We start from the raw sequence: 23,247 nt of genomic DNA, 5'->3' as shown, positions 1-23,247 counted from the left end.
GAAGAAGCTATTATGAAAAGCCAAGGTGAGAGATAAGGAAGGATTGAACTAGGGTAGGTAGTGGTTCCCATCTGAGTTGGAGAGAAGAGGAAGGATGTGAGAGACATCTTAGAGGTAGAAGCTTTGGCAGCTGATTGAATATGTATGGTAAGACAATAAAGAGTCAGGCTGTGGACAGGGAGAAGGAATTTTAGAAGAAGGTGAATTTAGGGGTAAGAGAATGATTTTTTATTTTTTGTGGCTATGTTGAATATGAAACTCTGGGACTGGTAGTTCAGAATGCCTGATAAGCAGTTGTTAATGGGGTTGGGACAGGATGGAGAAGCTAAAGTTAAGTGCTTTAAATTAAATGCTAAGTACATCAGTGTAAAGCAAAGATTCAACCAGATCATTTAGAATAATTTAGTATTCTGATGAATTGGATTTCCTGTTTAACTGGTTTGTTTCAATTTGTTTTATGTTAACGGTTTTTGGAAATAGGAAATACTATCATTTACTTCTACCTAATACCTGTTTTAGAATATTGTGACTATAATTTGATCTTTTGTTTAGTGATTTTTTTTTAGTTTTATAGTTCCTCTGGGTTATTATTCTGAACGTCACTTAGTGTGCATTATTGAAAATATGGAAAGTATAGGATATTGGTTTGAATCAGAAATAAAACCTTAGACTTAAAAAAAATTCTGTCATTAGTTTTTTTTTTTTTTTTTTAAACCCCTTAACTTCTGTGTATTGGCTCATAGGTGGAAGAGTAGTAAGGGTGGGCAATGGGGGTCAAGTGACTTGCCCAGGGTCACATAGCTGGGAAGTATCTGAGGCTGGATTTGAACCTAGGACCTCCCGTCTCTAGGCCTGGCTCTCAATCCACTGAGCTACCCAGCTGCCCCCCCCATCATTAGTTTTTCTCCCAAATATTATTATAATATATATATATATTATATATACCATAAAGAATATGACTAGTTAAGTTGTTGTCAATACAGGTTTTATTTTTATTTTAATATATTTTCCCATGTTTACATGATTCATTTTCTTTCCCTTCCCTCTTCCCTCCCCCCTCCTCAGACAAGCTATTCCACTGGATTGTACAAATGTTATCTATCACTTGATATCTATTTCCATAATACTCATTTTTGCTCTAGAGTGATTTTTTTAAAGCCTAAACCCCCAATCACATACCCATATATACATGTAAAAAGAGATGTCATATGTTTTGCTTTTGCATTTCTACTCCTATAGTTCTTTCTCTCAGTTTGGTTAGCATTCTTTCCCATAAGTCAGGAGTGTCCTGGCTTGTGGCATTGCTACTAGTAGCAAAGTCCATTACATTGGATTATTTCACAATATTTTACTTTCTGTGTACAATGTTCTCCTGATTCTGCTCATTTTAATAGTTTTTTAAAAAGTGAATTACAATTCTTTTCAAACTTGTACTGTTTGCTTAGCAAATATTTGCTAAAAAAAATAATCAGAGGGATATTTTCAAACATGCCTAATATTAACCTCTTTGATTTGGTGGCCATCTTAATTTTGATTACTTGGTACATTCGAAGAAAATAACTAGAGAGAGAGATTTTAAGTTACTTGTTTAAATGCTGTTTAGAGTTTAAAGAGCTATATGACTAGCTCTTATGACAGAGGGTAACACCACTATGATTTATTTTATCTTCATGGTTTCTAACCTATATGTTGGGGATACCTGAGATACAGCAGTATTAAAAACACTTTTTGGATGCTATTTTTCATAATGTATGGAAGCACTCATATTCAAGAAAATGCAAATTTAATTAAGATAAGCTAATGGAATTAATTATGCCTTTTTGTCATTTTCTCAGTTGATGGTATACTTATAATACACTTGTCATCAGGTAGACCAGTGATTCCCAAAGTGGACACTATTGCCCCCTGGTGGGTGCTGCAGTGATCTAGTGCATTTGGGGGCAGAGAATAACTGTAAGTGGGTGGTGATAGTATGTGATAGGGGGCGCTAAGTAATATTTTTTCTGGAAAGGGAGCGGTAGGCCAAAAAAGTTTGGGAACCACTGAGGTAGAGTCTCTGAAATTAAAAAAAAGTTTCCATTGGGGGGTGGTAAGGGTATGTTGGGGTTTGTGTATGTCTGTCTGTTGTTTACCTCTAGAGGGAAATCTGTTTCTGGTGAGTAGAAGGAAGAACATGCAGTAAAATTCCAAGGGAAGAAAGGAGGGCATGGATAGTAGGATGATTTATAGAGGACAGTGGAGCCATTCTGCCTGATTTTAAAGTGGAACTTAAGTTAGTGGAAGGTAATCTGGTTGATGATTAGTGATCCTAATATATATCTACCTTTTAAAAATACCAACATAGGAAATATTCATTGGTGTGAAATAAAATAAAATTAAAAAAAATTCTTTACTTTTTATCTTAGAATCAATGCTATATATTAGTTCCAATGTAGAAGAGGGGTAAAGGCTAGGCAGTGGAAGTTAAATGACTTGCCTAGGGCTACACAACTAGGAAGTGTCTGAGGCTAGATTTGAACTTAGGTTTCTAGGCCTGGTTCTCAGTCCTCTGAGTCACCTAGTTGCCCCCCAAATTAGTTTTTAAAATAGTGTTTTAATTTTATGTACAAATACCCATGAACTAGGTTAGTAGACATGCTAACGTGATGAAAATTGAACGTATTTCGTCCCTTATAGACATTTTAAAAATGAAAATCATGTGATTCCCTCCTCCCCCTCCCCCCCCCCAGCCATCTAATTAAAGTCCTTCTTAGACTATCCTAAAGTCATATAAACTGTCTTTCTCCTTGTGGTTCTTGACAGTTGTAGTAAGAAAGGAAAGAAAAAGGAAGTGCAATATTTCCTCTTCCTTTTTTTCATTTACTCTCGGGATTGCTTCAGTGAAAAATGCTAACTTGGTATGGGTTTATAGAACCAAACCAAAATTTACTTCCAAGTGATATTAATAGCTTCCAACCATCTCCCTTATATAGGGTGAATACAGTTAGATGCATATGTAACTAAGGATAATAAATTTAAATAGATTGAAAAAGGGGCAGTGTTGATTTAGGTTTGGTATGCTCATATTTTAGAGAGTGAGTATAGCCTTGCTTTTAAAAAATTATCAAATTTATTAAATTTGTGAATTACTTAAAAATTAAATTAAAAATTCACTTTTTGTGAATTCAGTGATAAATACTGGATTTATAAAAATTATATAATGGATTATTAAAGAGGTTATTAAAGGACATCTAGTAAATAGAAATAATAGGGAACTAATGTGACTTCATGAAAACCAGATCATGTCATACTGAATCACTATTTCTTTCTTGATAGAATTACTAGACTGGTAAGTTAAGGAAATGCTCTAGATAAGATTTATCTAGATCTTGTAAAGCATTTGAAAAAAATCTCATGCTTCTTTCTTATGGAAATGCTAGAGAATAAGATGTGGTCTGGATAATAGTGCAGTTAAATGAAATTTGAACTTTATGAACGACCATATCCAAAGAAGAGTCATTAATGTTTCAATGTCTACTTGGAGGAATGTCTCCATAGGAGGACCTCAGATCTGAATGTACTTGATCCTGAACTAAAGGCACAGCATGACATGCTTAACAAATTTGCAGATGACCTGAAACTGGGGGGATTGTTAGCATATATGATGACAGTCAATTCAAAAATATCTTAACATTGGGGAAAATCAGATAAGATACTATATGGGATAATTATAACATCTTACACTTGGATTCAAAATGTGTGTCATGAATGCAAGATAGAGGAAGGCCTGGCTAGACAGTAGATCATCTGAAAATGATTTGGAGATTTAAATGAAGAGCCAGTTCAATTTGTGTAAACAGTGATAGAATGACCAAGAAAGCTAGTGCAACCTCAGGCTTCTGGCCTGGTCAGACTACATCTGGAGTGGTTCAGTTTTTAGGAAAGCCATTTGGTACAATTATGACTATCAGAAGGAAGGCAAAGCAAAAAGTAAATGAAGGACTTTTAGGTTGTGCCTCATAACATATCAGAAAGAATTGGTATTGTTTTTCTGGGAAAGGGAAAGATTTGGTGGGGGATAGATTTTAGAGGTGGGAGTGGTGGTGAGAGAGAGGAGAGCAACAATACTTGAAGGGGTTTATCTTGGAAGAAAAGTGATTATTCCTATTCTTAGTCCAGGAAGGCAATGGATAGAAGTTAGAAAGAGGCAAATTTATGTTTACTATTAGGGAAAAACTTGGTTAACACTTAAAACTGCCAAAAGAGCCTTGCTATCTCAAGGGGCAATGGGTTCCTTTTGGTGGAGATCTTTGAGCAAAGTCTAGTTGTTTGCTTTGGGTAGAAGGGATTCCTGTTCAGATACAGGCTGGATTAGGTAGCCCCTGGAAGTTGTGGGGTGGGAATGGGGGAGAAAGATTGTATGAATCTATGAGTAAAAACAGTTAATTATGTTAAAGGTTAAATTGTAAGTTTTCTGTATGTTTTGATTTTAAAATGACAAACTTTCTAAATTGTCTTATCTTTAGATCTCTCATTCAGAAAGCAGTTAAGAGCAAAGCCATAAGTAAATATGATTTTTTTTCTTAAAATGTTAGTCATATCATTTTGAAGTTTGTCTTTTCAAACAACTTTCAGAAATGACTGTGTGCTGGGATGTAGAGCCACTGGACCTTGGGATTGTGACTTTGTTCTACTAAAATACTGGTTGTATGAATGGCATTAAAACTTGGTCTAGACTCTAGATAGTTACCTGCGCAGTATTCCATGTATACCAAATTGCTGACATTGATATCCTTTTGATTTTTAAAAACTAATGAATGTTGGTACTTAAAGATGAAGTTTTGGTGAATTTATTATGAATTTTATGAAACATTGCTATACATCTGTCTTAGAGGCCTAGTCATCTTTTCCCAGCTGTAGATTCAGCTCTATAGTATCTCTTTTTTCCAAACCCTCATATACTGTCGTAGAATCAATATTGTGTCTGTCTGGTTCTCTTTTCATTGAGTCACCTAGATGCCTCCTTGATGTTGCTATTGCCATAAAGTCCTTCCCTTTCTATTTGCACAGCCACCATCCTAGTATAAGCCCTGAATTGCCTCTTGCCTAGACTATTGTAATATCCTCAGATTCGTTTCCCTGACTTCAAATCATGTCCCTTTGCAGTCAATCTTCCACACAACTGAAAGTTGTATTCCTAAAGTACAAGACTATTTGCCTCTAGGATAAAATACAAACATTTCTGATAAACTGGTTCATCTTAATGAATTTAATTTTTTTCGATTACATTAGAAACAATTTTAAACAATTGTTTTATGACACTTTGTGAATCAGAATCTTGGCGCACACCCCCCTTCCCCGCTTCCCCATTCTTCTTCCTCTTTGTTGGAGGTGTTATATAGTCTGATTTAGATTATATCAGTGCTTTCATACAAACATGTTTCCATATTCTCCATGTTGTGACTGAAAACACATACACTGATAGATATTTAAGGCCTTTTTCAACTAGGCTTCAGCTTATCTTTCTATATTTATTACACATTACTTTCCTTTATTTTTTTTGCTATAGTTTAGCCAAACTGGGCCTCTTGTTCCTCGTATAAGACAGTCCATCTCTCATCTTTGTGCTTTTACTTTATATAGACTTATTTCCGGTGCTTAGAACACACTTCCTCATAGTTTCCTTCAAAACTCAGCCCAAATGCCATCTTCTCTGGCTTTTCCCAATTCTTACTGTTTATAGGACTTTCTCCTTTCCTCCTTTATTATCTTCTGTTTAGATTTTTTTTAATACTTAAGTATATGCTTAGTATGTGCTTCTTAATGACCCTTATTCTTTTTGTGACTCAGTTTTCATTGATTGGCCTACACAGTCTGATTGGCCTACACAGTTGTAGGAATCCTTATTAGTGCATAAGTAAGAAGACAAAAAAAACCCAACAAGAAATGACAACTAACAGTAATACTTTAAAATTTCAAAACAACTTCAGAATTTGCTATGAATTGTGGATATTTATTTGGAAATATTCTTTAGACCTTTGTAGCTTTTCAGTTATTTGAAAGTGTGGTCTCAGGGAATATTTTAGTGGAGATTTAGTATTGTATCAACCTAATGATTTTCATTTCTATTACCTGCATTATGAATTATTCATGTTTTTAAGTTTTCTTTATTTCATAAATCTATGTAGATTTGATTCCATTTTTCTTATGTATATCATATGCCAGCTTGCTTTTGCTATCTTTTCTTGGTTTGGTGTTTTTCTTCCCCTTGACCTGTATGTTTCCATTCTCAAGTCTTTGGGGATTGCTCTGTCTGTATACTAGACATTATGTGCCCTGACCAGCCATGTTAGTCATTAGAAGCCTTGTCCTTATCCAGTGTCTTTTGCTGCCTGTATTTGTAGTTTGTAGAGATTGTGCTTCTACAAAGAAAAGGACCCAGACATACAGCACAGGTTCTTCCCAAATTGAGGAAGAAAAGGGTCAGGATTCAGTATCGCCTATCTCATTTTTAGTGCATGGATAACCCAGAATGGGAATGACAAAATTAATATATTGATTTTGACTGCTTCTTAAAGTTGCGCAGAATCTAGTAGACCCTGGACCATATTTCCTCTACATTGCTCCCCACTGCCACTGCCATCTGACTTGGCCAGATGGCAGTAAGCAAAAGTTTGATTCTATCCAATAGCCACTAACTGACAATAATGAGGTTACTGGCCCTTAGGTCTTACATAGGGAAATATTTTGTTGGTATTGTTCTCCTTATCATGAGTAGTTAGGGGAAAGATAGCAGCAAAATAATTTTTAATAGACCTCTCTTCTTAAAATTAGGAATTTGAAAAGTATATTATCAGGAAGGAAGGGCTTGGCTTTTTACTCTACCACCAGCTTCTCTCTCTCTAGGAATTAATAAACGAGTAGAAAAAAACTTAAATCTTTTAATAATGTAGAACAAGATTGTTCTAAATGACCAATTTTAAAAGCTCAAAAATCATTTACTTTTGGTTTAACAAGGGTTATATATAAAAGATGGCAAATATATATATTTCTAAAATGTGAAAAATTAAAATAAAACAAATATAGATGATTACTTACAGTACAGAAGAATTCTTGACCTTTTCTGCAAATTTTCTTTAAGTAAATAAGCTATCTTAATGCTTTTAATGCATGATTTGCATTAAATTTATGCAAACATTTCAGGAACACAATTTGGTGGCAGAAGCCACCAAATTGTAGTAATTCAGACTTCCAGCAGAGGTCCTCAAAATGAGGCTTGCAATGCATTTTCTTTCTGGCATTTTATTTTCTTTTTGCTTTGTGTTATGAGAATACTAATGTTGTATTAATTTATGATTTGAACTGAAAACTTAAATTTCCTTTTTCTTTTTAGCTCCATTTACCTCTTAATTCACCTTTGCCTGGAAGTGAATTGACCAAGGAACCTTTTCGTTGGGATCAGAGACTCTTTGCATTAGTGTTGCGATTGCCTGGTACCATGGCTGTTGAATCAGAGCAATTGACAGGTGTGCCTCTAGATGATTCCGCAATCACACCAATGTGTGAGGTGACAGGAGGTAAGGTTTTTGATGAAAACAAAAACAAGCTCTCAGTTGGTGCTAACTTAAGAGCATTTTTAAAATGCTCATTTTGAAGCTGTTATATCTACTGGATATGATTTTGAATTGCAATATTTCATGCTTCTCAACTAGGAAATGGAAGTATTCATAATTGCTTAGTTGTTTTTCTTAACTATTTACTTAATTATTAACTAATATGAGATTTACAGTTTGGGGTTCTTTGATATGTTGAAAGAATATGAGTTTAAATAAAGATGGGTTCAGAACCCATCTCTGATACCACACTGGGGACCATGTGGGGTCACTTAACTTCTCTAGGCTTCAGTTTTCTCACCTATAAAATAAAGGGGTTGAATTATAGATGCCTCTGAGTATCTTCAAAAGATGATCTATATAAAGTTTGGAAACATTAAAGTTAGATTTAATTTAAGGAAGAACTTCTTATAAAGGCTTTTATTAGACCAAATCTACTTCTATGAAAATATATTAACATTAGGATGTCCAAGGGCATAAGCATTAGTTCTTCTTAGAGGTAAAGATGTGGGTAGAAATCTATTTCAACCATATGTTCCACTTAAAAATCAGAAAATTTAGCCACTTTGCTAGGTGCATATTATTAAATAACTCAAAAGATCATAATGTTTAGGAGATATTTGCAGAGTGTTTTATTAACTAGGTTTGTCTGAGACACTCAGATGTAAAGTCCTGTTGTCTTAAATTGTGTGTGTCTGCATGCATATTTGTGACTCTGTATGTGGGTTTAAATGAATGAAAAAATATGAAGCATTAAGAGCAAAGCACTGGGAATACAAATAAAAAAAGACTAAAGTACTAAAAGTAGAAGAAAAGGATCTTTGCTTTCAAGAAACTTCACTTTGTAATGGGAGAAGGCAGCACATAGGAAATTTCTGTAAAGTCAAATGCCAAAGCCCAAAGGCCCTTAGCACGTAGTGATGCATCTTCTTTAATATTATTTCCACTAATAAAACCATTTCATTTTCTGTTGGTGAACCATTTCATGGTTCCAGGGACTTTGGTGATAAGTTTCTTTTCTTGACTAGGCAAAGGTTATAGCTCTTGAAGAAGTAATTGCCAGTTTCAACTTACATAAAAGTTGTTTCCCTAAATATTAGCTGGAAATAGAATTTAGGGGAGGGAGGGTGTGGGAACTGATGCTGCAGAGGTTCTTAGATATACCTAGCAATAGCTGTCTACCTGTTATTAGTCTTTTCCTATCAGTGACAGTTGGTTGATAGTGTTGTTGATATTAGCAGTGTTGGTGGGCCTCTTTTCCACCAGGCTTGCTCCTCTAGATGGTTGACTGCAAAGTCCAAGCTGGAAGAAGGGCCTGTGGTGTGACTTATTTGTAGGGTTTTTGAAGTATAGGACCCTAGAGGGTGGTGTGAAGAGGGCAAGGATATAGTGTAGTTGTGGTTTGATCTGTCTATCACATCATTATCCTGTTTTTCAAGGTTGTATGGTAATATTCAAGAATGTTTTTTTCATTCTTTCATTGTACTGAGCCATCTGTATTTTTGAAACCTCAGGTCATAGAATTTAGAGTTTGAAGGAACCGTAGAGACCATGTAGTCTACCTTCTTATTTTTTTTGGTTAATTGGATAATTACTCATTGTACTTGCAATATTGTCTCAGATGTATACAGCTTTTCAGCTATTTTATTATTAGGTTGAAGTAACTAAAGCTTATACATATGTTATGTATACAGGTTGGAAATGTCTGCATTTTTCACTAAATTATTTTGGAGAATTGATATAAAGCTGTAGGAATATTGAGTGAATTTTGGCATTAGGTTCAAATAAATTTAGGGTGGTACAATAAAATACAGCCATAGAATGACTAGAAGGAAACTTGAAGTGATCTAATTTCAAATCTCCTATCTACCTGATCATCTAATTGGCACAATGGACAGAGCATTGGGCTTGGTGTCAGGAAGAGCTGAGGTTGCATGTAGCTTCAAACACTTGCTGTGTAATCCTGGGGAAATGACCTAATCTTTCTGCCTCAGTTTGCTCAGCTGTATCATGGGAGTAATAATAGAACCTACCTCACAAGATTATAGTGAGAATCAAATGAGATAATATTTATAAAGTTCTAGTATCTGGCATTATTAAATGCTTGTTCTCATTCTCAGTCCTTTCTCCTTTAGGAAGTTCTGTTTTGAAATAGTTTTTACCAACTAGCTATCTCTTGCCTTTGGCTTAATTTTTGTTTAACCTCCAGAGCAGATGATTCTATAACCTTTCCTGGTCTTGTATTTTAATCTTTCAGGAACCTTTGGATGCTAGACTTTTTTTCCTAAAATCTAATGGGTCCATTTAGTTTAGCACCATCAATAATGGAAATAGAGGAAAGCTGTTCTTGGTGACATATAAATGAAATTTCTGAGAAACAACCCTAATTTTTCCTAGGTTAGAGAAATTCATCTTTTTTTAACCTTCATTGTTAGTTCATTTAAAAAATTAGAATTTTGATTCTCTTATTTTCTTTTTGTTATTACTGTTCAGTTGTATTCATCTCTTAAAGTGATCTCTTAGTTTATCTTGGCAAAAGATACAGGAGTTATTTACCGTTTCCTTTTCCACCTTACTTTACAGATGAGGAAACAGAGGCAAACAGGGTTAAGTGATTTGTCTTTGGTCACACAGCTAGTAAGTAAGTGTTTTAGGCAGATTTGAACTCAGGAAGATGAGTCTTGACTTCATTTGAGTCATATTGAGACCTGGCACTATCCACTAGACCAGTGATAGGCAAACTACAAGATTGGGATTGGGGGTGGGGAATGGGGGGCCTGAAATGTTCTATCCTGCTACGACATTATTCCTAATCTGACAAATACAATGAGTAGGATACAATACAATGAAACTTCAAAAAGAGTTGCCTTAGAAACAGACTGACAGATGAGCATTTCCTTTCCTTTGGTCCCCTTTTTAAAAAAGTTTGCCCATCACTACACCATCTAGCTGCCCATCTTTTGTTTTCCTAGACTTAATTATGATGCTACTCTAGTATTTACCCACTTAAGAGAGCCTTGTGTTTGACTATGCATTTGTATTCATACAGTCTTCTCTGGTCTATGGGGGCTAGTGCTGGCCAAAACCAAGTAAAGTCTTAACATTGATGATTTATGATTTTGTGTGTTCTTGTCAAAATTGCTTCATAAGTTTAAAAGTTATTAGTTGATTTTGATTCAGATTTGGTATACTGTTGCAGGAGTATCAAGATAAGTTTTACTTAATATATGGTTTAACCTGTCAAAAGACAAATGGTGATTCATAAAAATTTTCAAGTGGTTATATCTCATTTTTAGTGTAGTGCAATGCATTTTGTTACATTTGCAAAAATGTTTTAAGAGAAAAAATGAAAATTTAGAAAAAGGGCCTTGTCTATAATATTTATAAGTTACTTAACTTCTTGTGATTGGCATTACTTTTAGACTGCAGGGAAGTAAGGTATATGGTTTACAGAATCAATAGTTAACTAATAAGTATAGAATTATGAAGAAACAAATCACAGTAGATTTATTAAACTAAATATTGAGTACTAATGACCCATACAAATCTTTGTGATTTCATTTCTTTGGTATTGATATAACATATGATTGTGTTATACTACCTAATTTATTATGATCAAGAATAGTAAAGATATGTGAATTCAGCAACATCTGTTGATGTCACTATATTATAAGGCTCAACTGTTATTAAATGTTATACACATCCCCAGTCCTCCTGCCTTCCCGGGAGGTACATATATACATATACCTTAACATTTTTGGTAACAAAACCATCATTTGAGTTCAGTAGCTCTATTTCTAATCCAGTTTGTTTTGTAAAAATTAATTGATTCTCATAATAATTTGAATATTGAACTTGTTTTTATAACACTCAGTGAACAAGGCAACTGGCACAGGTATAGTTTCTTTTTTTCTTTTTCTTTTTTTTTTTTACCCCTTGTACTTCGGTGTATTGTCTCATAGGTGGTAGATTGGTAAGGGTGGGCAATGGGGGTCAAGTGACTTGCCCAGGGTCACACAGCTGGGAAGTGGCTGAGGCTGGGTTTGAACCTAGGACCTCCTGTCTCTAGGCCTGACCCTCACTCCACTGAGCTACCCAGCTGCCCCCCTATAGTTTCTAATATACACTAATGCCAAATCTCTTTATAGTTTGTCCGTTAAGCAAAACTGTCTTTGAGTTTTGTGTTTCATTACAGACTGGGATGGGATGTTTGTGTTTTTCAAAATAACCTTTTGCTAAAGGTCATATATGCTAAATGCATATGTTATAACTACCGTGAGACACATAATATCATGTATTTCAACTGATATTGACTGTATTTGTGAAAAGGACACAGCCTCTGTTGACTTTTTAACAACTGAAATGCTAAGGTTTGGATTGATGATTAATTAGGCAGATTTTCAGATTTCCTAGACTTTTCAAACTATGTTCCCTGTAATTGTATCCTGCAAATATCTACTTAAGAAATGAATGTTGGTATTGCCCTTTTGGTGTCTAGTGTTATTAAGCATTTTCAAATGCATAGCAGAACACAAAATTTTTTATTTTAGTACTGCTTGCTTTAAAAAATAATTTATTGAATCCTACCCATTATTTTCAAAACTGCCCTGCATGCCTGTAGTACCTTCTAGTCTCCTATGTACTTTAAAATTTTTTCAGTGGCCTTCTTTTTTAAAGTTTTTTTTTTTCTTTTCTTTTTGGCTATTATCACTTCCCACCAAACTCTCCCCTCCCTTTCCCACCTTTAAGCAGAGAGGACATTTTCTTCTCAGATTGATTCTGAATGTAAAAGACTTTCAAGTGTCTGGTCACTCTGGAAGGCAGTTATATATAGTTTGCTTGAACAAGGAGTACGAGGGGATATTGGTTCAAATCTAGCCTTAGGCACTTAATTAGCTATGTGACTCTGGACAATTTAACTTCTCAGGTTCCTTGTCCAAGACAATAACAGGAACAGTACTATTACCTATGTTTAAAAGTTGTTGTGAGGACAAAACTAGATATTTGTAAAGTGCTCTGCAAGCTTTAAAGTGTTATACAAATGCTACCTCTTTTTGTCATACCATTCTTGCTAACATCTGGTCTTTTGCCCAGGAATAATTGAAATCCTCTTCTTTCAAAAGCACTTTTTTTGTTTTTTGTTTTTGTTTTTAAACCCTTACCTTCAGTCTTTGAGTCAATATTGTGTATTGGCTCCAAGGCAGAAGAGTGGTTAAGGGAGGGTTGGCAATGGGGATCAAGTGACTTGCCCAGGGTCACACAGCTGGGAAGTGTCTGAGGCCAGATTTGAACCTAGGACCTCCCATTTCTAGGCCTGGCTCTCAATCCACTGAGCTACCCAGATGCCCTCTTCTCTGTTCATTTAAAGAAGTTGCCAGTTCTTGTGTGATCCTTTCATGGTTTCGGACTGTTTATAGTATATTATTATTTGACTTGGGAGCTCTAGATCTTTTTCCTTTTGGTGCGTGTATCAGGAGGTGATGATTAAATTTGTTTTTATCTTTCATTCGTGATTTCTTGAAATGTGAATCCACTGCTTCTTAAGTTTTCACTCCCTGACCTTTCAAGTCAGTTGTTTTTTTGTATTTGATATCATATATCTTATATTTTCTCCTAATTTTTTTTCAGTCTTTATTATTTCATTCCAATACTTGCTCTCTTGGAATAATTGATTTTCACATGGTTTATTCTAGTTTTTCAGAGATTTCATTACTTACGTATTATTTGATTTTTTTTATCTACTTTTCTACTTTCCTTCAAAGTCTTTTCTAAAAAAAAAATAAAGCTTTTATTTCATGTGCCTCTTGCTTTATTCTGGATATTCATTAGGCCATATGGGAAAACCTAATTTTTTCCTTTGATTTTTCTATTTATGGTTATGGAGAATTATATTTTCCAGGTTAGATTTTTGGACAGGTCTGGATCCATTATAAAGGCCTGAATCTTCTGCTTGCTCTTCTTTCCCATTTTAGTTCCTAAATGAAGGCTTTGTGCCAGCCCCCTGCTATGTTTTTAGATGGGATGGCTTATCTTCCTTTATTAATTTTTACCTCCTAGATCTAGGCCCACTTGGATCTTTGAGGTATTTAGAGTGCTATGGGCCTGCGGTATCCTGGTCTCAGTGCTTCCATGCTCAGATTGGCCTCTGCTTCCTGTGTCTAGTAGTCCTTTCTGAGATCCTTCCAATATCCCACATGTAGGTCTTCAAACTTTGTGGGACTTTTGGGGAGAATATTCTTTTCCAGCTGTCTCCAGATATGAGACTTGCAAGCTACGTGTATTTGGCCAATTTCTGGGCACTCTGAAAGCCAGTTATGTGGTTTGCTTGAATGAGGAGGGTTGGCTTTTCCACAGGTGTCCTCTCATCTGCTGCCTGTGTATTTTTGGAACACATGTTTTTGGGCAATTCTTGGATCAATGAAATCAACTTAACTATAGTTCCTTATTGGATTTCTTGATTATCATTTGATCTGCCATGACATTTTAGGTTTTCTTGTAGTTTCCAGTAATTGTATCCAAAGAACCCACCAGGAATACAAAAAGAGGAGTTTATTTGTGATAGGGCTTAGTTTAAACATCTCAACAGGAGAATAAAAATTCCCCCCCAATAAATACAAGTATTTGTGTATGTATGCCTCAATTAACATTAATTATTTACATGTAAACTATTTCTAAAATTAAATGATATCACAGAAGACTTTTTGTTCCATTGGAAAAGAACAAAGCAGGAATTGAGGCCACTGGTGAAGAAGGGATTTGAGGGAAGGCAGCTTAGAAGGGGACTTAAAAAGTTACATACAAAGGTTTAAGACTACAGTGATGAAATGTTATATATAGCTTTGCTTTGTATACTTAAAAACTAAATATCTAGGACACATAGTAGCTACTATTGAATTTAAGAAATGCTATTGAATGCCTTTTATGCTCTTTAATAACTTTTTGACACTACTGAATTAGAAGAGTTTTGTTATTCATTGTCGTGTATAGTCTGAAATATGATGTAGTATAGTGGTTCTTAGGATTTGTGAACTTCTAGAAAAAGTTTGAAATTTGTATTTCAATATAATTAATTTCTTTTGCAATCCTATATTTTATGAATTTAAAAAGCATTATACTGAGACAGGTTCCTTCAGCTTTAGCAGAGTACCAAAAGGGCTCGTGACATAAAAAGCTAAGAATCTCTAATATTGTGAAAAGAGGACTGGTCTTGGACCCAGGCCTGAGTCCCAGTATGTGCTCTAACTCTGAGTAGGTCACAATATCTCTGAGCATCAGTTTCTTCATTTGTGAAATGGAGGCAGTATACTGCTTATATCACAGTCAGAAAGTCGTCATAAGGAAAATGCTTTGTAAGCTTTAGTGTCTAGCTCTGCTTGTATATGTTATCTTTCCTCATTAAAATGTATCTGGAGAAGGCTCAGTGGATTGAGAGACAGGCCTAGAGATGGGAGGTCCTGGGTTCAAATCTGGATCAGACACTTCCTAACTGACCCTGGGCAAGTCACTTAACCCTCATTGCCTAGCCCTTACCACTCTTCTGTCTTGGAACCAATACAGTATTGGTTCCAAGACAGAAGGTAAGTGTTTTTTAAAAAATGTGTCTGGAGATAAGAACTGGTTTGCTTATATTTAGACTATCTATCTATCTATCTATCTATCTATCTATCTATCTATCTATCTATCTATCTACACACACACACATATAGTCATTGCTGAGCATACTGATTGGCATATACTAAGTGTTTAATAAATGGTTTTTCTTTCATTAATACAAATTTTAGCTCTTTATTTAATATTAGCTTTTTCTTGGAATCTAAGAACTGAAGGGACTTCCTAGGACCATGTAGTCCAATCTGTATCCACACAAGAAACTCTCTTTAAGTAGTCATTTGATATCACCTATCAATAAAGACAGAAGACTCATCTTTTGGAGGTAGCACATTCCCACTTTGGAGTGACTCTAATGTCTTGAAAAGTTTTCTTTCCATTATACCTAAATTGGAGACAGCTGAGTAGCATATTAAAGAGAATGCTGGGCTGGAGTCAGGAAGATCTGAGGTCAAATCTAGCTACAGCTACTAACTGTGTGACTGAGCAAATCTCTTAACAACTATCTTCTTATTTCTTCAACTGTAAAATTTGGATAACAACACCTTCCTCCCAGGATTTTTGGGAGGCCCAAATGAGATACTATTTGTAAAGCACTAGGCACATAAATGTTTATTCCTTTCACTCATCCTCAATCTGATTCTCTAAAGCCTGCACATCTATTATTGTCGTGTATTATTCTAAAAGTCTTCAAAGTCTGAGTGCAAGGTTTTAAAGGAGGCAATGTAAGGGAAAGAGCACTGGATTTTTGAGGTCTTAGCACTTGGGTTCAAATCCCACTGATGCCACTTTTTTCTCTCAGGTTTCTTACTGTACTTAGCTTTTTGGCTTTAGTTTTCTCATCTATAAAAATGAGGAAATTATGATACATGACTTCTGGTGGTTTGTTGTTTCTAAACATGTGATCCTTTGACTATACCTAATTTTTTGGAGTATTTTGATTTAGTGTAAAGAGCTCTGGGTTCAAATCTTAATTTTTACACTGTCATTTGACCAGTATCTGTGAGAAGCAGGCAGTATGGATAGAAGTTAGAGGTGCTGGACTTGGAATCAAGAAGACCTAGATTTAAATCCTGCCTCAGACGTGATTCTTTGACAAGTCATCTAACTTCTTTGATCATTGGATTTGTTCATCTGTTAAATGGAAGTAATAATCTGTAGCATTTAACCTCGTGGAGATTTTATGAGGATCAAATGACAATGTATAGAAAGTATGTTGTAAATCTGTTATGTGAATGTAAGTTATTAGTAGAAGTAGTAATTTTCTCATCTGCATGAAGAAGATAAATGGTTTTACAATATACCTTGCCAGATCTTTTGAGTAAAGTATTTTGTGCACCTTAAGGTATTGTTGTTAACTTTGTATATTCTCCCAGTGCTATATGCATATAGTTCACTTGGTAAATGTTGAGTTGAATATTCCTAGCTTTGGCATATGTTAAGCTTTGTTTTGTTTATATTTCAAGGAATTAGATAGGAGGGGATTTATTTATTACTTTTTATTTTATTATTATTACTCCCTGTTATAGGAAAATATATGTTATATTTAATATTTATGATGTGCATCAGGTAAATATAATTCGTATTTAAGGTTGTGTTGTGGAGAGACCACAGTTACTTGTCCAAAAATTTAGTAACAATTTCTAAAATATATGTTACGAGTATTGCTGATAATATTTTTTAAAAATCTACTCTATTATATAAAGTAATGAAATAAAGTTGACATTTTGTTAGCACTATCAATAATGGGACAGTTTTGTTCAATCAGCATTAAGTGCCCACTGTGTGCAGAGTAGAGAGTTTGGCTCTGAGAAGGGGTGCAGTTTAGAAAAGCTCTTGTCCCTACCTTTGTAGAATTTATAGCTCATGGTCTTTCTTGTAAAGGTGAGGATTTTGATGGCTAACTAGTTTTTGTCTTGCTTTTCTATTTTAGGCCGCTCATATTCTGTGTGTTCTCCAAGAATGCTTAATCAGTGTCTGGAGTCCTTGGTGCAAAAGGTGCAAAGTGGGGTGGTGATAAACTTTGAAAAAGCAGGACCAGATCCTTCCCCCATAGAAGGTACTGTAATTTCCTAGTAGACGTTTGAAGTAAACATCAGCAGTAGTAAAATTAGAACTGAGAAATTATTTTGATATGGCAGTATATAGAGATATTAAAACTTTAGTGGTGGCCAACAGAGAGTATGTATGTAAAATAAATAATGAAGTTCTGACAATCCCACTGCTTATCTGTTACTGACAGTGTGGGCAAATCCATTAATTTTGGGGGGCCCAAAGGGTCAGGGATGAACCTTCATTATTAGGTCTTCATCTATACCTGTAGGCAACCTTTATCTGGATTCATTCTCTTAAGACTATAAATTATAAGATTATTAGGCTACTTTAAAGTCATGAATGTAGGAGGAGACAGAACTCAATAGGCACAATTTTACCTTTTTTGTTTTTTGAGGCTCTAAGAGATCTATCTCAAAAATTTGAATGTTGCTTAGTAGAGTTGGTCTATTAGGAATAAATGATAATAGTAAATTTTCAGATTTGGGTAATTATAGAACTTAAATACTTTGTTGGAGAACTTAAGCCATGATAGAGGTAGTGTTCCATACTTTAGTTGGTCTTGAGTATTTTCTTACATAGAATAAATTATTAGAGGATTCATAATCACTTTGATTTTACCATTTAAATTTGTGTCAAAATTTTAATGACAAATGCGTCTTTTATACTTTCTTAACTACAGATGGGCAGACAGAACTATCAAGACCTTTTGGATCTCAACCTTGGCACAGCTGTCATAAGCTTATCTACGTCAGACCAAACCCTAAAACTGGGGTTCCAATAGGTCACTGGCCTGTTCCAGAATCCTTTTGGCCAGATCAAAATTCTCCAACACTAGTAAGTGTCAGAAATAGTGTGGTGTGAGAAGCATGTGAAAATAAATCTCTTTTTATATTAGTTTTAAATTGTGGATGGTTGTAATGAAGACAGTAAAAGGTATAGTCTCTTTGAGGAAGAAGTGTAATCTATTTGTTCAAAATTCTATATCAGCTCTTAAAGGATAATTAAAGTTTCACAGAATCTCATAATGTACCTCAGAAGTGTCCAGTACAAACCTGTATATGGGCAAAAATGCCCTTTACAGAATACTTGATAAATATTCAATACTTGATAAATATTTTGGGGTGGGTGGATCTTCTACTTCCTATGGAAGAACATTCCAGTTTTTGGTAACCTCATTGTTACAGAGTATTTCTATATAGTAAGCCTAGATTTTGTGTGTTTTATATATATACCCAGGCCTGGAGTCAGAAGACTTTATCTTCCTGAGTTCAAACTGGCTTCAATACTTAACTAGTTTTGGTGACTCTGGGCAAGTGACTTAACCCTGTTTGCCTCAGTTTCCTCTTCTGTAAAATGAGCTGGAGAAGGAAATGGCAAACCACTCTAGTATCTTTGCAAAGAAAACTCCAAATGAGGGCATGAAGAGTTGGACATGACTGAACAACAACTATATAGACATATCACTGTCTACACATATGTTACTTTCAAAGATGTATTTATTCTGGGGACATGATTATGTGGATGGGATCATATATTTGATCTACTAAGTTAAAGAAAGAGTAAAGAAAGAACCAAGTACTCTCTGTCCTTTAGAAATTACCCAAATAGTTTTATTTAATTTTGGTTTAAGTAAGTCCAAAATACCCACAGCCAAATAGTATATTTAAGCTTATGGCAAGGTAGGTGAAATTTCTCTTTTCATTAGTAGTATAATGTGAGGGGTAAATGAGATTGAAAGACTATAGACCACAATGTTTGAAACTGGTGACCAAAAACTGATTATTATGTAAAGATTAGAAAGTAAGCATATGGGGAAAAAAATCTGTGATTGTTCTAAGAATTTGCTATATACCAATTCAGTTTATCTTGAAGATCATTCCTTTGATGCTCTAGACCAGTTCCTTTTCCTATCTTCCTTTTCTCTAGTGCTGTTTCTGCTTGCTTGTATCGGGGACTTTAATTTTAGAGTCCAAATGTGGATCTGTGATAGAAGTTGCTCCATAAACAACAATTATTTTTGTGGTAGTCATTTTGCAGATATTTATAATTAATAATGTAATAGAGTATGACCAAGTACCCTATGAAATGTTTTATTTTTGCCTTTACATGCCTGATAAAACCATCTCCATCATGTCATTTATTTGCCTCTCCAAGGAAACTTATGACCCAGGCTTGCATTTAGCTGTTATTGTTTCCTTCTTATGATTTGGTCTGTATCAAAGTGCTTGCCTTCTCAATGAAAGATAAGAGAGGGAATTTGGAATTAAAAAAACTAAAAGATCCAGGATGATGATTGCATCTTGTAGGTACAATGCTATAGAAATTCATACCTAATTGTAGTAGATTACAAAGCTGAAAATGTGGTCTCTTAATTCTGTTGCCTTTTATTGTCCTAGTTCTGTACCTTTCGTCTTTCACTCTTAAAAAAATTATATACTTGTTAATAATCACCACCAGCATTAGCTGAAAATATTTAGCTTAAACAAATGCGTTAAAAAATTATGTGCAAACCTACAAATTGCACATTGTTTATAATTCATTTAAATATGTAAATCATATATGTATGGAAATATAAACATCCTCTTTTGAGTTCCCCTTGGATTTGTTTTACTTGGATGCTTTTTTTTCCCTTAATTTTGTGACTTTTTTTAAAACCATGATATGTAGTATTCTTATTCTCTTTTCTTCAAATATTTCCCTTATTTTCTTTATAGTTCCAATATTTGTTACTTGTAATAACAAAATACAATCTATTACATTGAAATATCTTTTTAGTCATTTCTCCCATTCATTGCATTTGTGGTATTTTTAGTTATTTTGTCATAACATACAGAGCTTTCATGTTTTCATACATCTACAGTTTTTTTACCCTCTCAATAATGCCCTTAGGACTTAACTTTAGTAATAGAATCTCTAGATAAAAAAGCATGAATAACTTTATAGCTTTTATTGTGTATGCCCCTCTTTTTTTAGGAAAAAAATAGTTCATAGCTGCTCTAACATTGTAATATTAGGCCTGTTTCTCCGTGTTTCTATCAACATTTAATTTAATCACTTTATTCTGGCTGGTTTCAATTAACATATTACCAAGGACCATATTTTGCTAGATTGGACTTTATGCAACAAAGAGACAATCTGTTGCCAGAACCATACTCTTTCCAAAACAAGTCTTTCCAGCTTGGTCATAGCCAGTGGAACTTTTGTTTCAGTGCTACCACCCCTCAAGGATGCAGGATCATCTCCATATTATGATGAGTGTTGAAGTAAGACTTTTGTTGAGTATTTATGTCTCTAAACTAGTGATGGGCAAACTATTCCCAGCAGGCCAGATCCAGGCTGTAGTTTGCCCATCACTGCCTTAAGCAATTCCCTAATCACTACATCTGGATGTCGGGGCATAGTGATTAGGAGATTGCTTAAGGCAGTGATGGGCAAACTAAGCTAGCAGGGAATAGTTTGCCCATACTGCCCTAAACCATTGTCATCTCACCAGAAATTATGTTTAGAATGTGTGTATGCTCAGGCTTAGTTCTGCTACTAATCTCTTATGGGTTTGTGTGTATGCTAAAGGTACTGGTCATTTTCTTTGTCCATTGTTTAACTCAAGAGGAAAAGTTTTCCTCACATGGAATATGGCATATTAGTGGAATAGGTGTAGTGAAATATTCTAGTACTACGTTGGTGAAGATGTGGCATTCATGCCCCGCTGGCTGGGTCTGTTCCCCTCCTATTCTCCACGGTGCCCCAGGACATTTTTCACAGGTTCTGCCCCTCTACTCACCAGCCCCACAAGAGGACTTCTTCCCTCCACCGTCTCCATACCCTGTGCTCTTCTAATATACTGTCATCTTTCCATTCTGGTCCTATTTTTCTGTTTCTTCTCTTGTGACATTTGTAATGTTAAAATGTTGAGATTTCAGTTTCAGTTTCTGTTATGAATTAGCTCTTAATCTAGGGTGTTGAGATATCATAGAATCTTAGTTAGAAGGGTCTTCATAGTCCCTAGTCCAATAGGACACTTCAGTCCCCAATTGAAAGTTCCCCTCTATAACATTCCCAACAACTGGGCATATATAGTAATGTTAATAGTTTATATGTAAGTCTTACTTAGTGTTTGAAAAAAGATGTATGAAGGTATGAATTTATATTAGATCTGATTTTTTCATTGATATTAATATAAAATGAATGGCTAGTAAGTAAATTGAAATGAAGATAGTGTTTTTAAATTCCTTTATATATGTAGAGATGTTTTTATGTATAATGTATTATGCATTTATTTGTTAGTCTATTTGTTTAGGAGGTTGAACATTTGTTGGATAATAGAATGGAAACTTAACATGGAACAAGACTTTGAATAGCTAAGAAATAATTTTGCATATTATTAGGTTGTACATATGGATGTGCAAACTATATTGGGGCCATTTTATTAATTTTTGGGTAGATCTGAACCTGTAATTTTCCCATAGGGAAACTCCCAGTGTGTAAATTCCACTAAATGCAGTATGTCTTTACAAAGTTATTTGGAGTTCTAAGATTTTAAATATCTTATGACCACAAAAAGTATATGTCAGAGGCAGAATTTGAACCCGTTAGGAATAAAACAGGGTCTGGCCAGAGTTTTAAGCATTTATTAATAAAATGGAAAAGTGATAGAAGAGGGAGAGATTTAGCCATACTAATTTAAGGTAAGATCTGGTCCCAGGTTCAGCCCAGCATGGTTTCCTCCATGCTGACTGCCAGTCGCCATGCACCAGTTGAGGGAGCCAGTCTGTTGAAGAGTGGAAGTAAAGAGGCTTCTCCTTCCTGTGCTTGCCTTTAAATGCCCCCTAGTTCCTCCCTCCACAGCAACTTTGTACGTTGATACTCAAACTCACTCCAGGGGATATCAGGCCAGCCAGGCCATTAGATATGATGTTACATCTACCCTTGGGGTGCCACAGCAGGATGGAGATATTTTTCCTCACACAGATCCTTGTTCTTCCTACTTTTGAGAGCAACTCTCTACTACATTACTCAGGCTCTTCCTGGGGTCGGGCTGAATTGGTCATTATAATAACAGAGGTGACTTTAGAAAGTTTACTCCTTCCTTTTCAGTGCTACATTAGCATCACTAATATTTAAGCTTCTAAGTTTTTTAATTTGTCCTCAAAAAGGGAAGTCTAGTCCCTCAGTTGCCCTTGAACATTTTATTTTAATTGCTTTCCTCTGGACCTCTTTTTGGATCTGTGTTACATTTTTCATATGGTATAATAACCAGAAATAAGCCCTTATTTTTGGTTGCATCATAGTGTTTTATTTTGTGCATTCATTTCAGGTATATTTGTTGAGTTTAGATATGGAGGTCAATGAGAGGGCTATTGAGTGGGTATTAAAGGCAGAATCTATGCTTAGGGGGTAAATAATCAAGATCTTTGTGCTTAAGATGCACATAATTTAGTAAATCTCCAAGTTGGAAGGAGAGAAAGGAATCTTAAAAACTCTTAGTTTCATTTTTAGATGAGGAAAATTGTGATTCATAGGAATAAATCATTTTGCTTAAGGTTACATAGCAAGTTAGTGTCATATTCCTAGGCTAGAATCAAGTGTTCTTTCCAGATAAAACGTGAACACAGATAGCTTATGTGTCAGCTTGTACTGTAAGAATGGTACAAAATGCAATGAGAGGCTAGAAGAGGGAGCAGAGGTCACTTTTGTTAGAGCTAATCAGAGATGACTTTGTAAATTAAATTACATTTAAGTTGGGGATTGAAATACTATTTCCACAGGCAGAACTTAGAAAGATAATCCAAGGAGAGTACAGACAAAGGTATGAAAAGAGAGAAGTCTTATTTGCTAGGAACGATGAGTCTGATTTGGTGTAGTAGGTACATGGGTTTTTTGTGTTGGGTGGAGTGTTAAGATGGAAAGTAAATAAGGATCCAGATTGTGAAATCTAAGGCGTTTGTACTTTATTTAGTAGGAACTTAGAAGCCATTTAAGTGTTGTGTTTTGT

General features: G+C 34.9%; 1 protein-coding gene across 2 annotated transcripts in view; it reads left to right on the top strand.

Annotated features, from left to right (window-relative positions):
* The first annotated feature begins 7,462 nt into the window (after positions 1-7,462).
* INTS6 (integrator complex subunit 6) overlaps positions 7,463-23,247 on the top strand; it is a 50,098-nt gene continuing 34,313 nt past the window's right edge. Inside the window, exons 1-3 of one of the 2 annotated variants that reach the window (XM_044668242.1) lie at positions 7,463-7,556; positions 17,134-17,259; positions 17,935-18,089. In XM_044668242.1, the coding sequence (XP_044524177.1) occupies positions 7,478-7,556; positions 17,134-17,259; positions 17,935-18,089 (360 nt within the window). In that variant the 5' untranslated portion in view covers positions 7,463-7,477. The remainder of the gene's footprint in view (positions 7,557-17,133; positions 17,260-17,934; positions 18,090-23,247) is intronic. The other variant, XM_044668243.1, reaches the window with a different exon arrangement.

This window comes from Gracilinanus agilis, chromosome 3, assembly GCF_016433145.1.
Source record: "Gracilinanus agilis isolate LMUSP501 chromosome 3, AgileGrace, whole genome shotgun sequence".
NCBI lineage: Eukaryota > Metazoa > Chordata > Mammalia > Didelphimorphia > Didelphidae > Gracilinanus > Gracilinanus agilis.
Note: the sequence above shows the minus strand (reverse complement) of the source record. Positions and strands in the feature narration are given on the sequence as shown.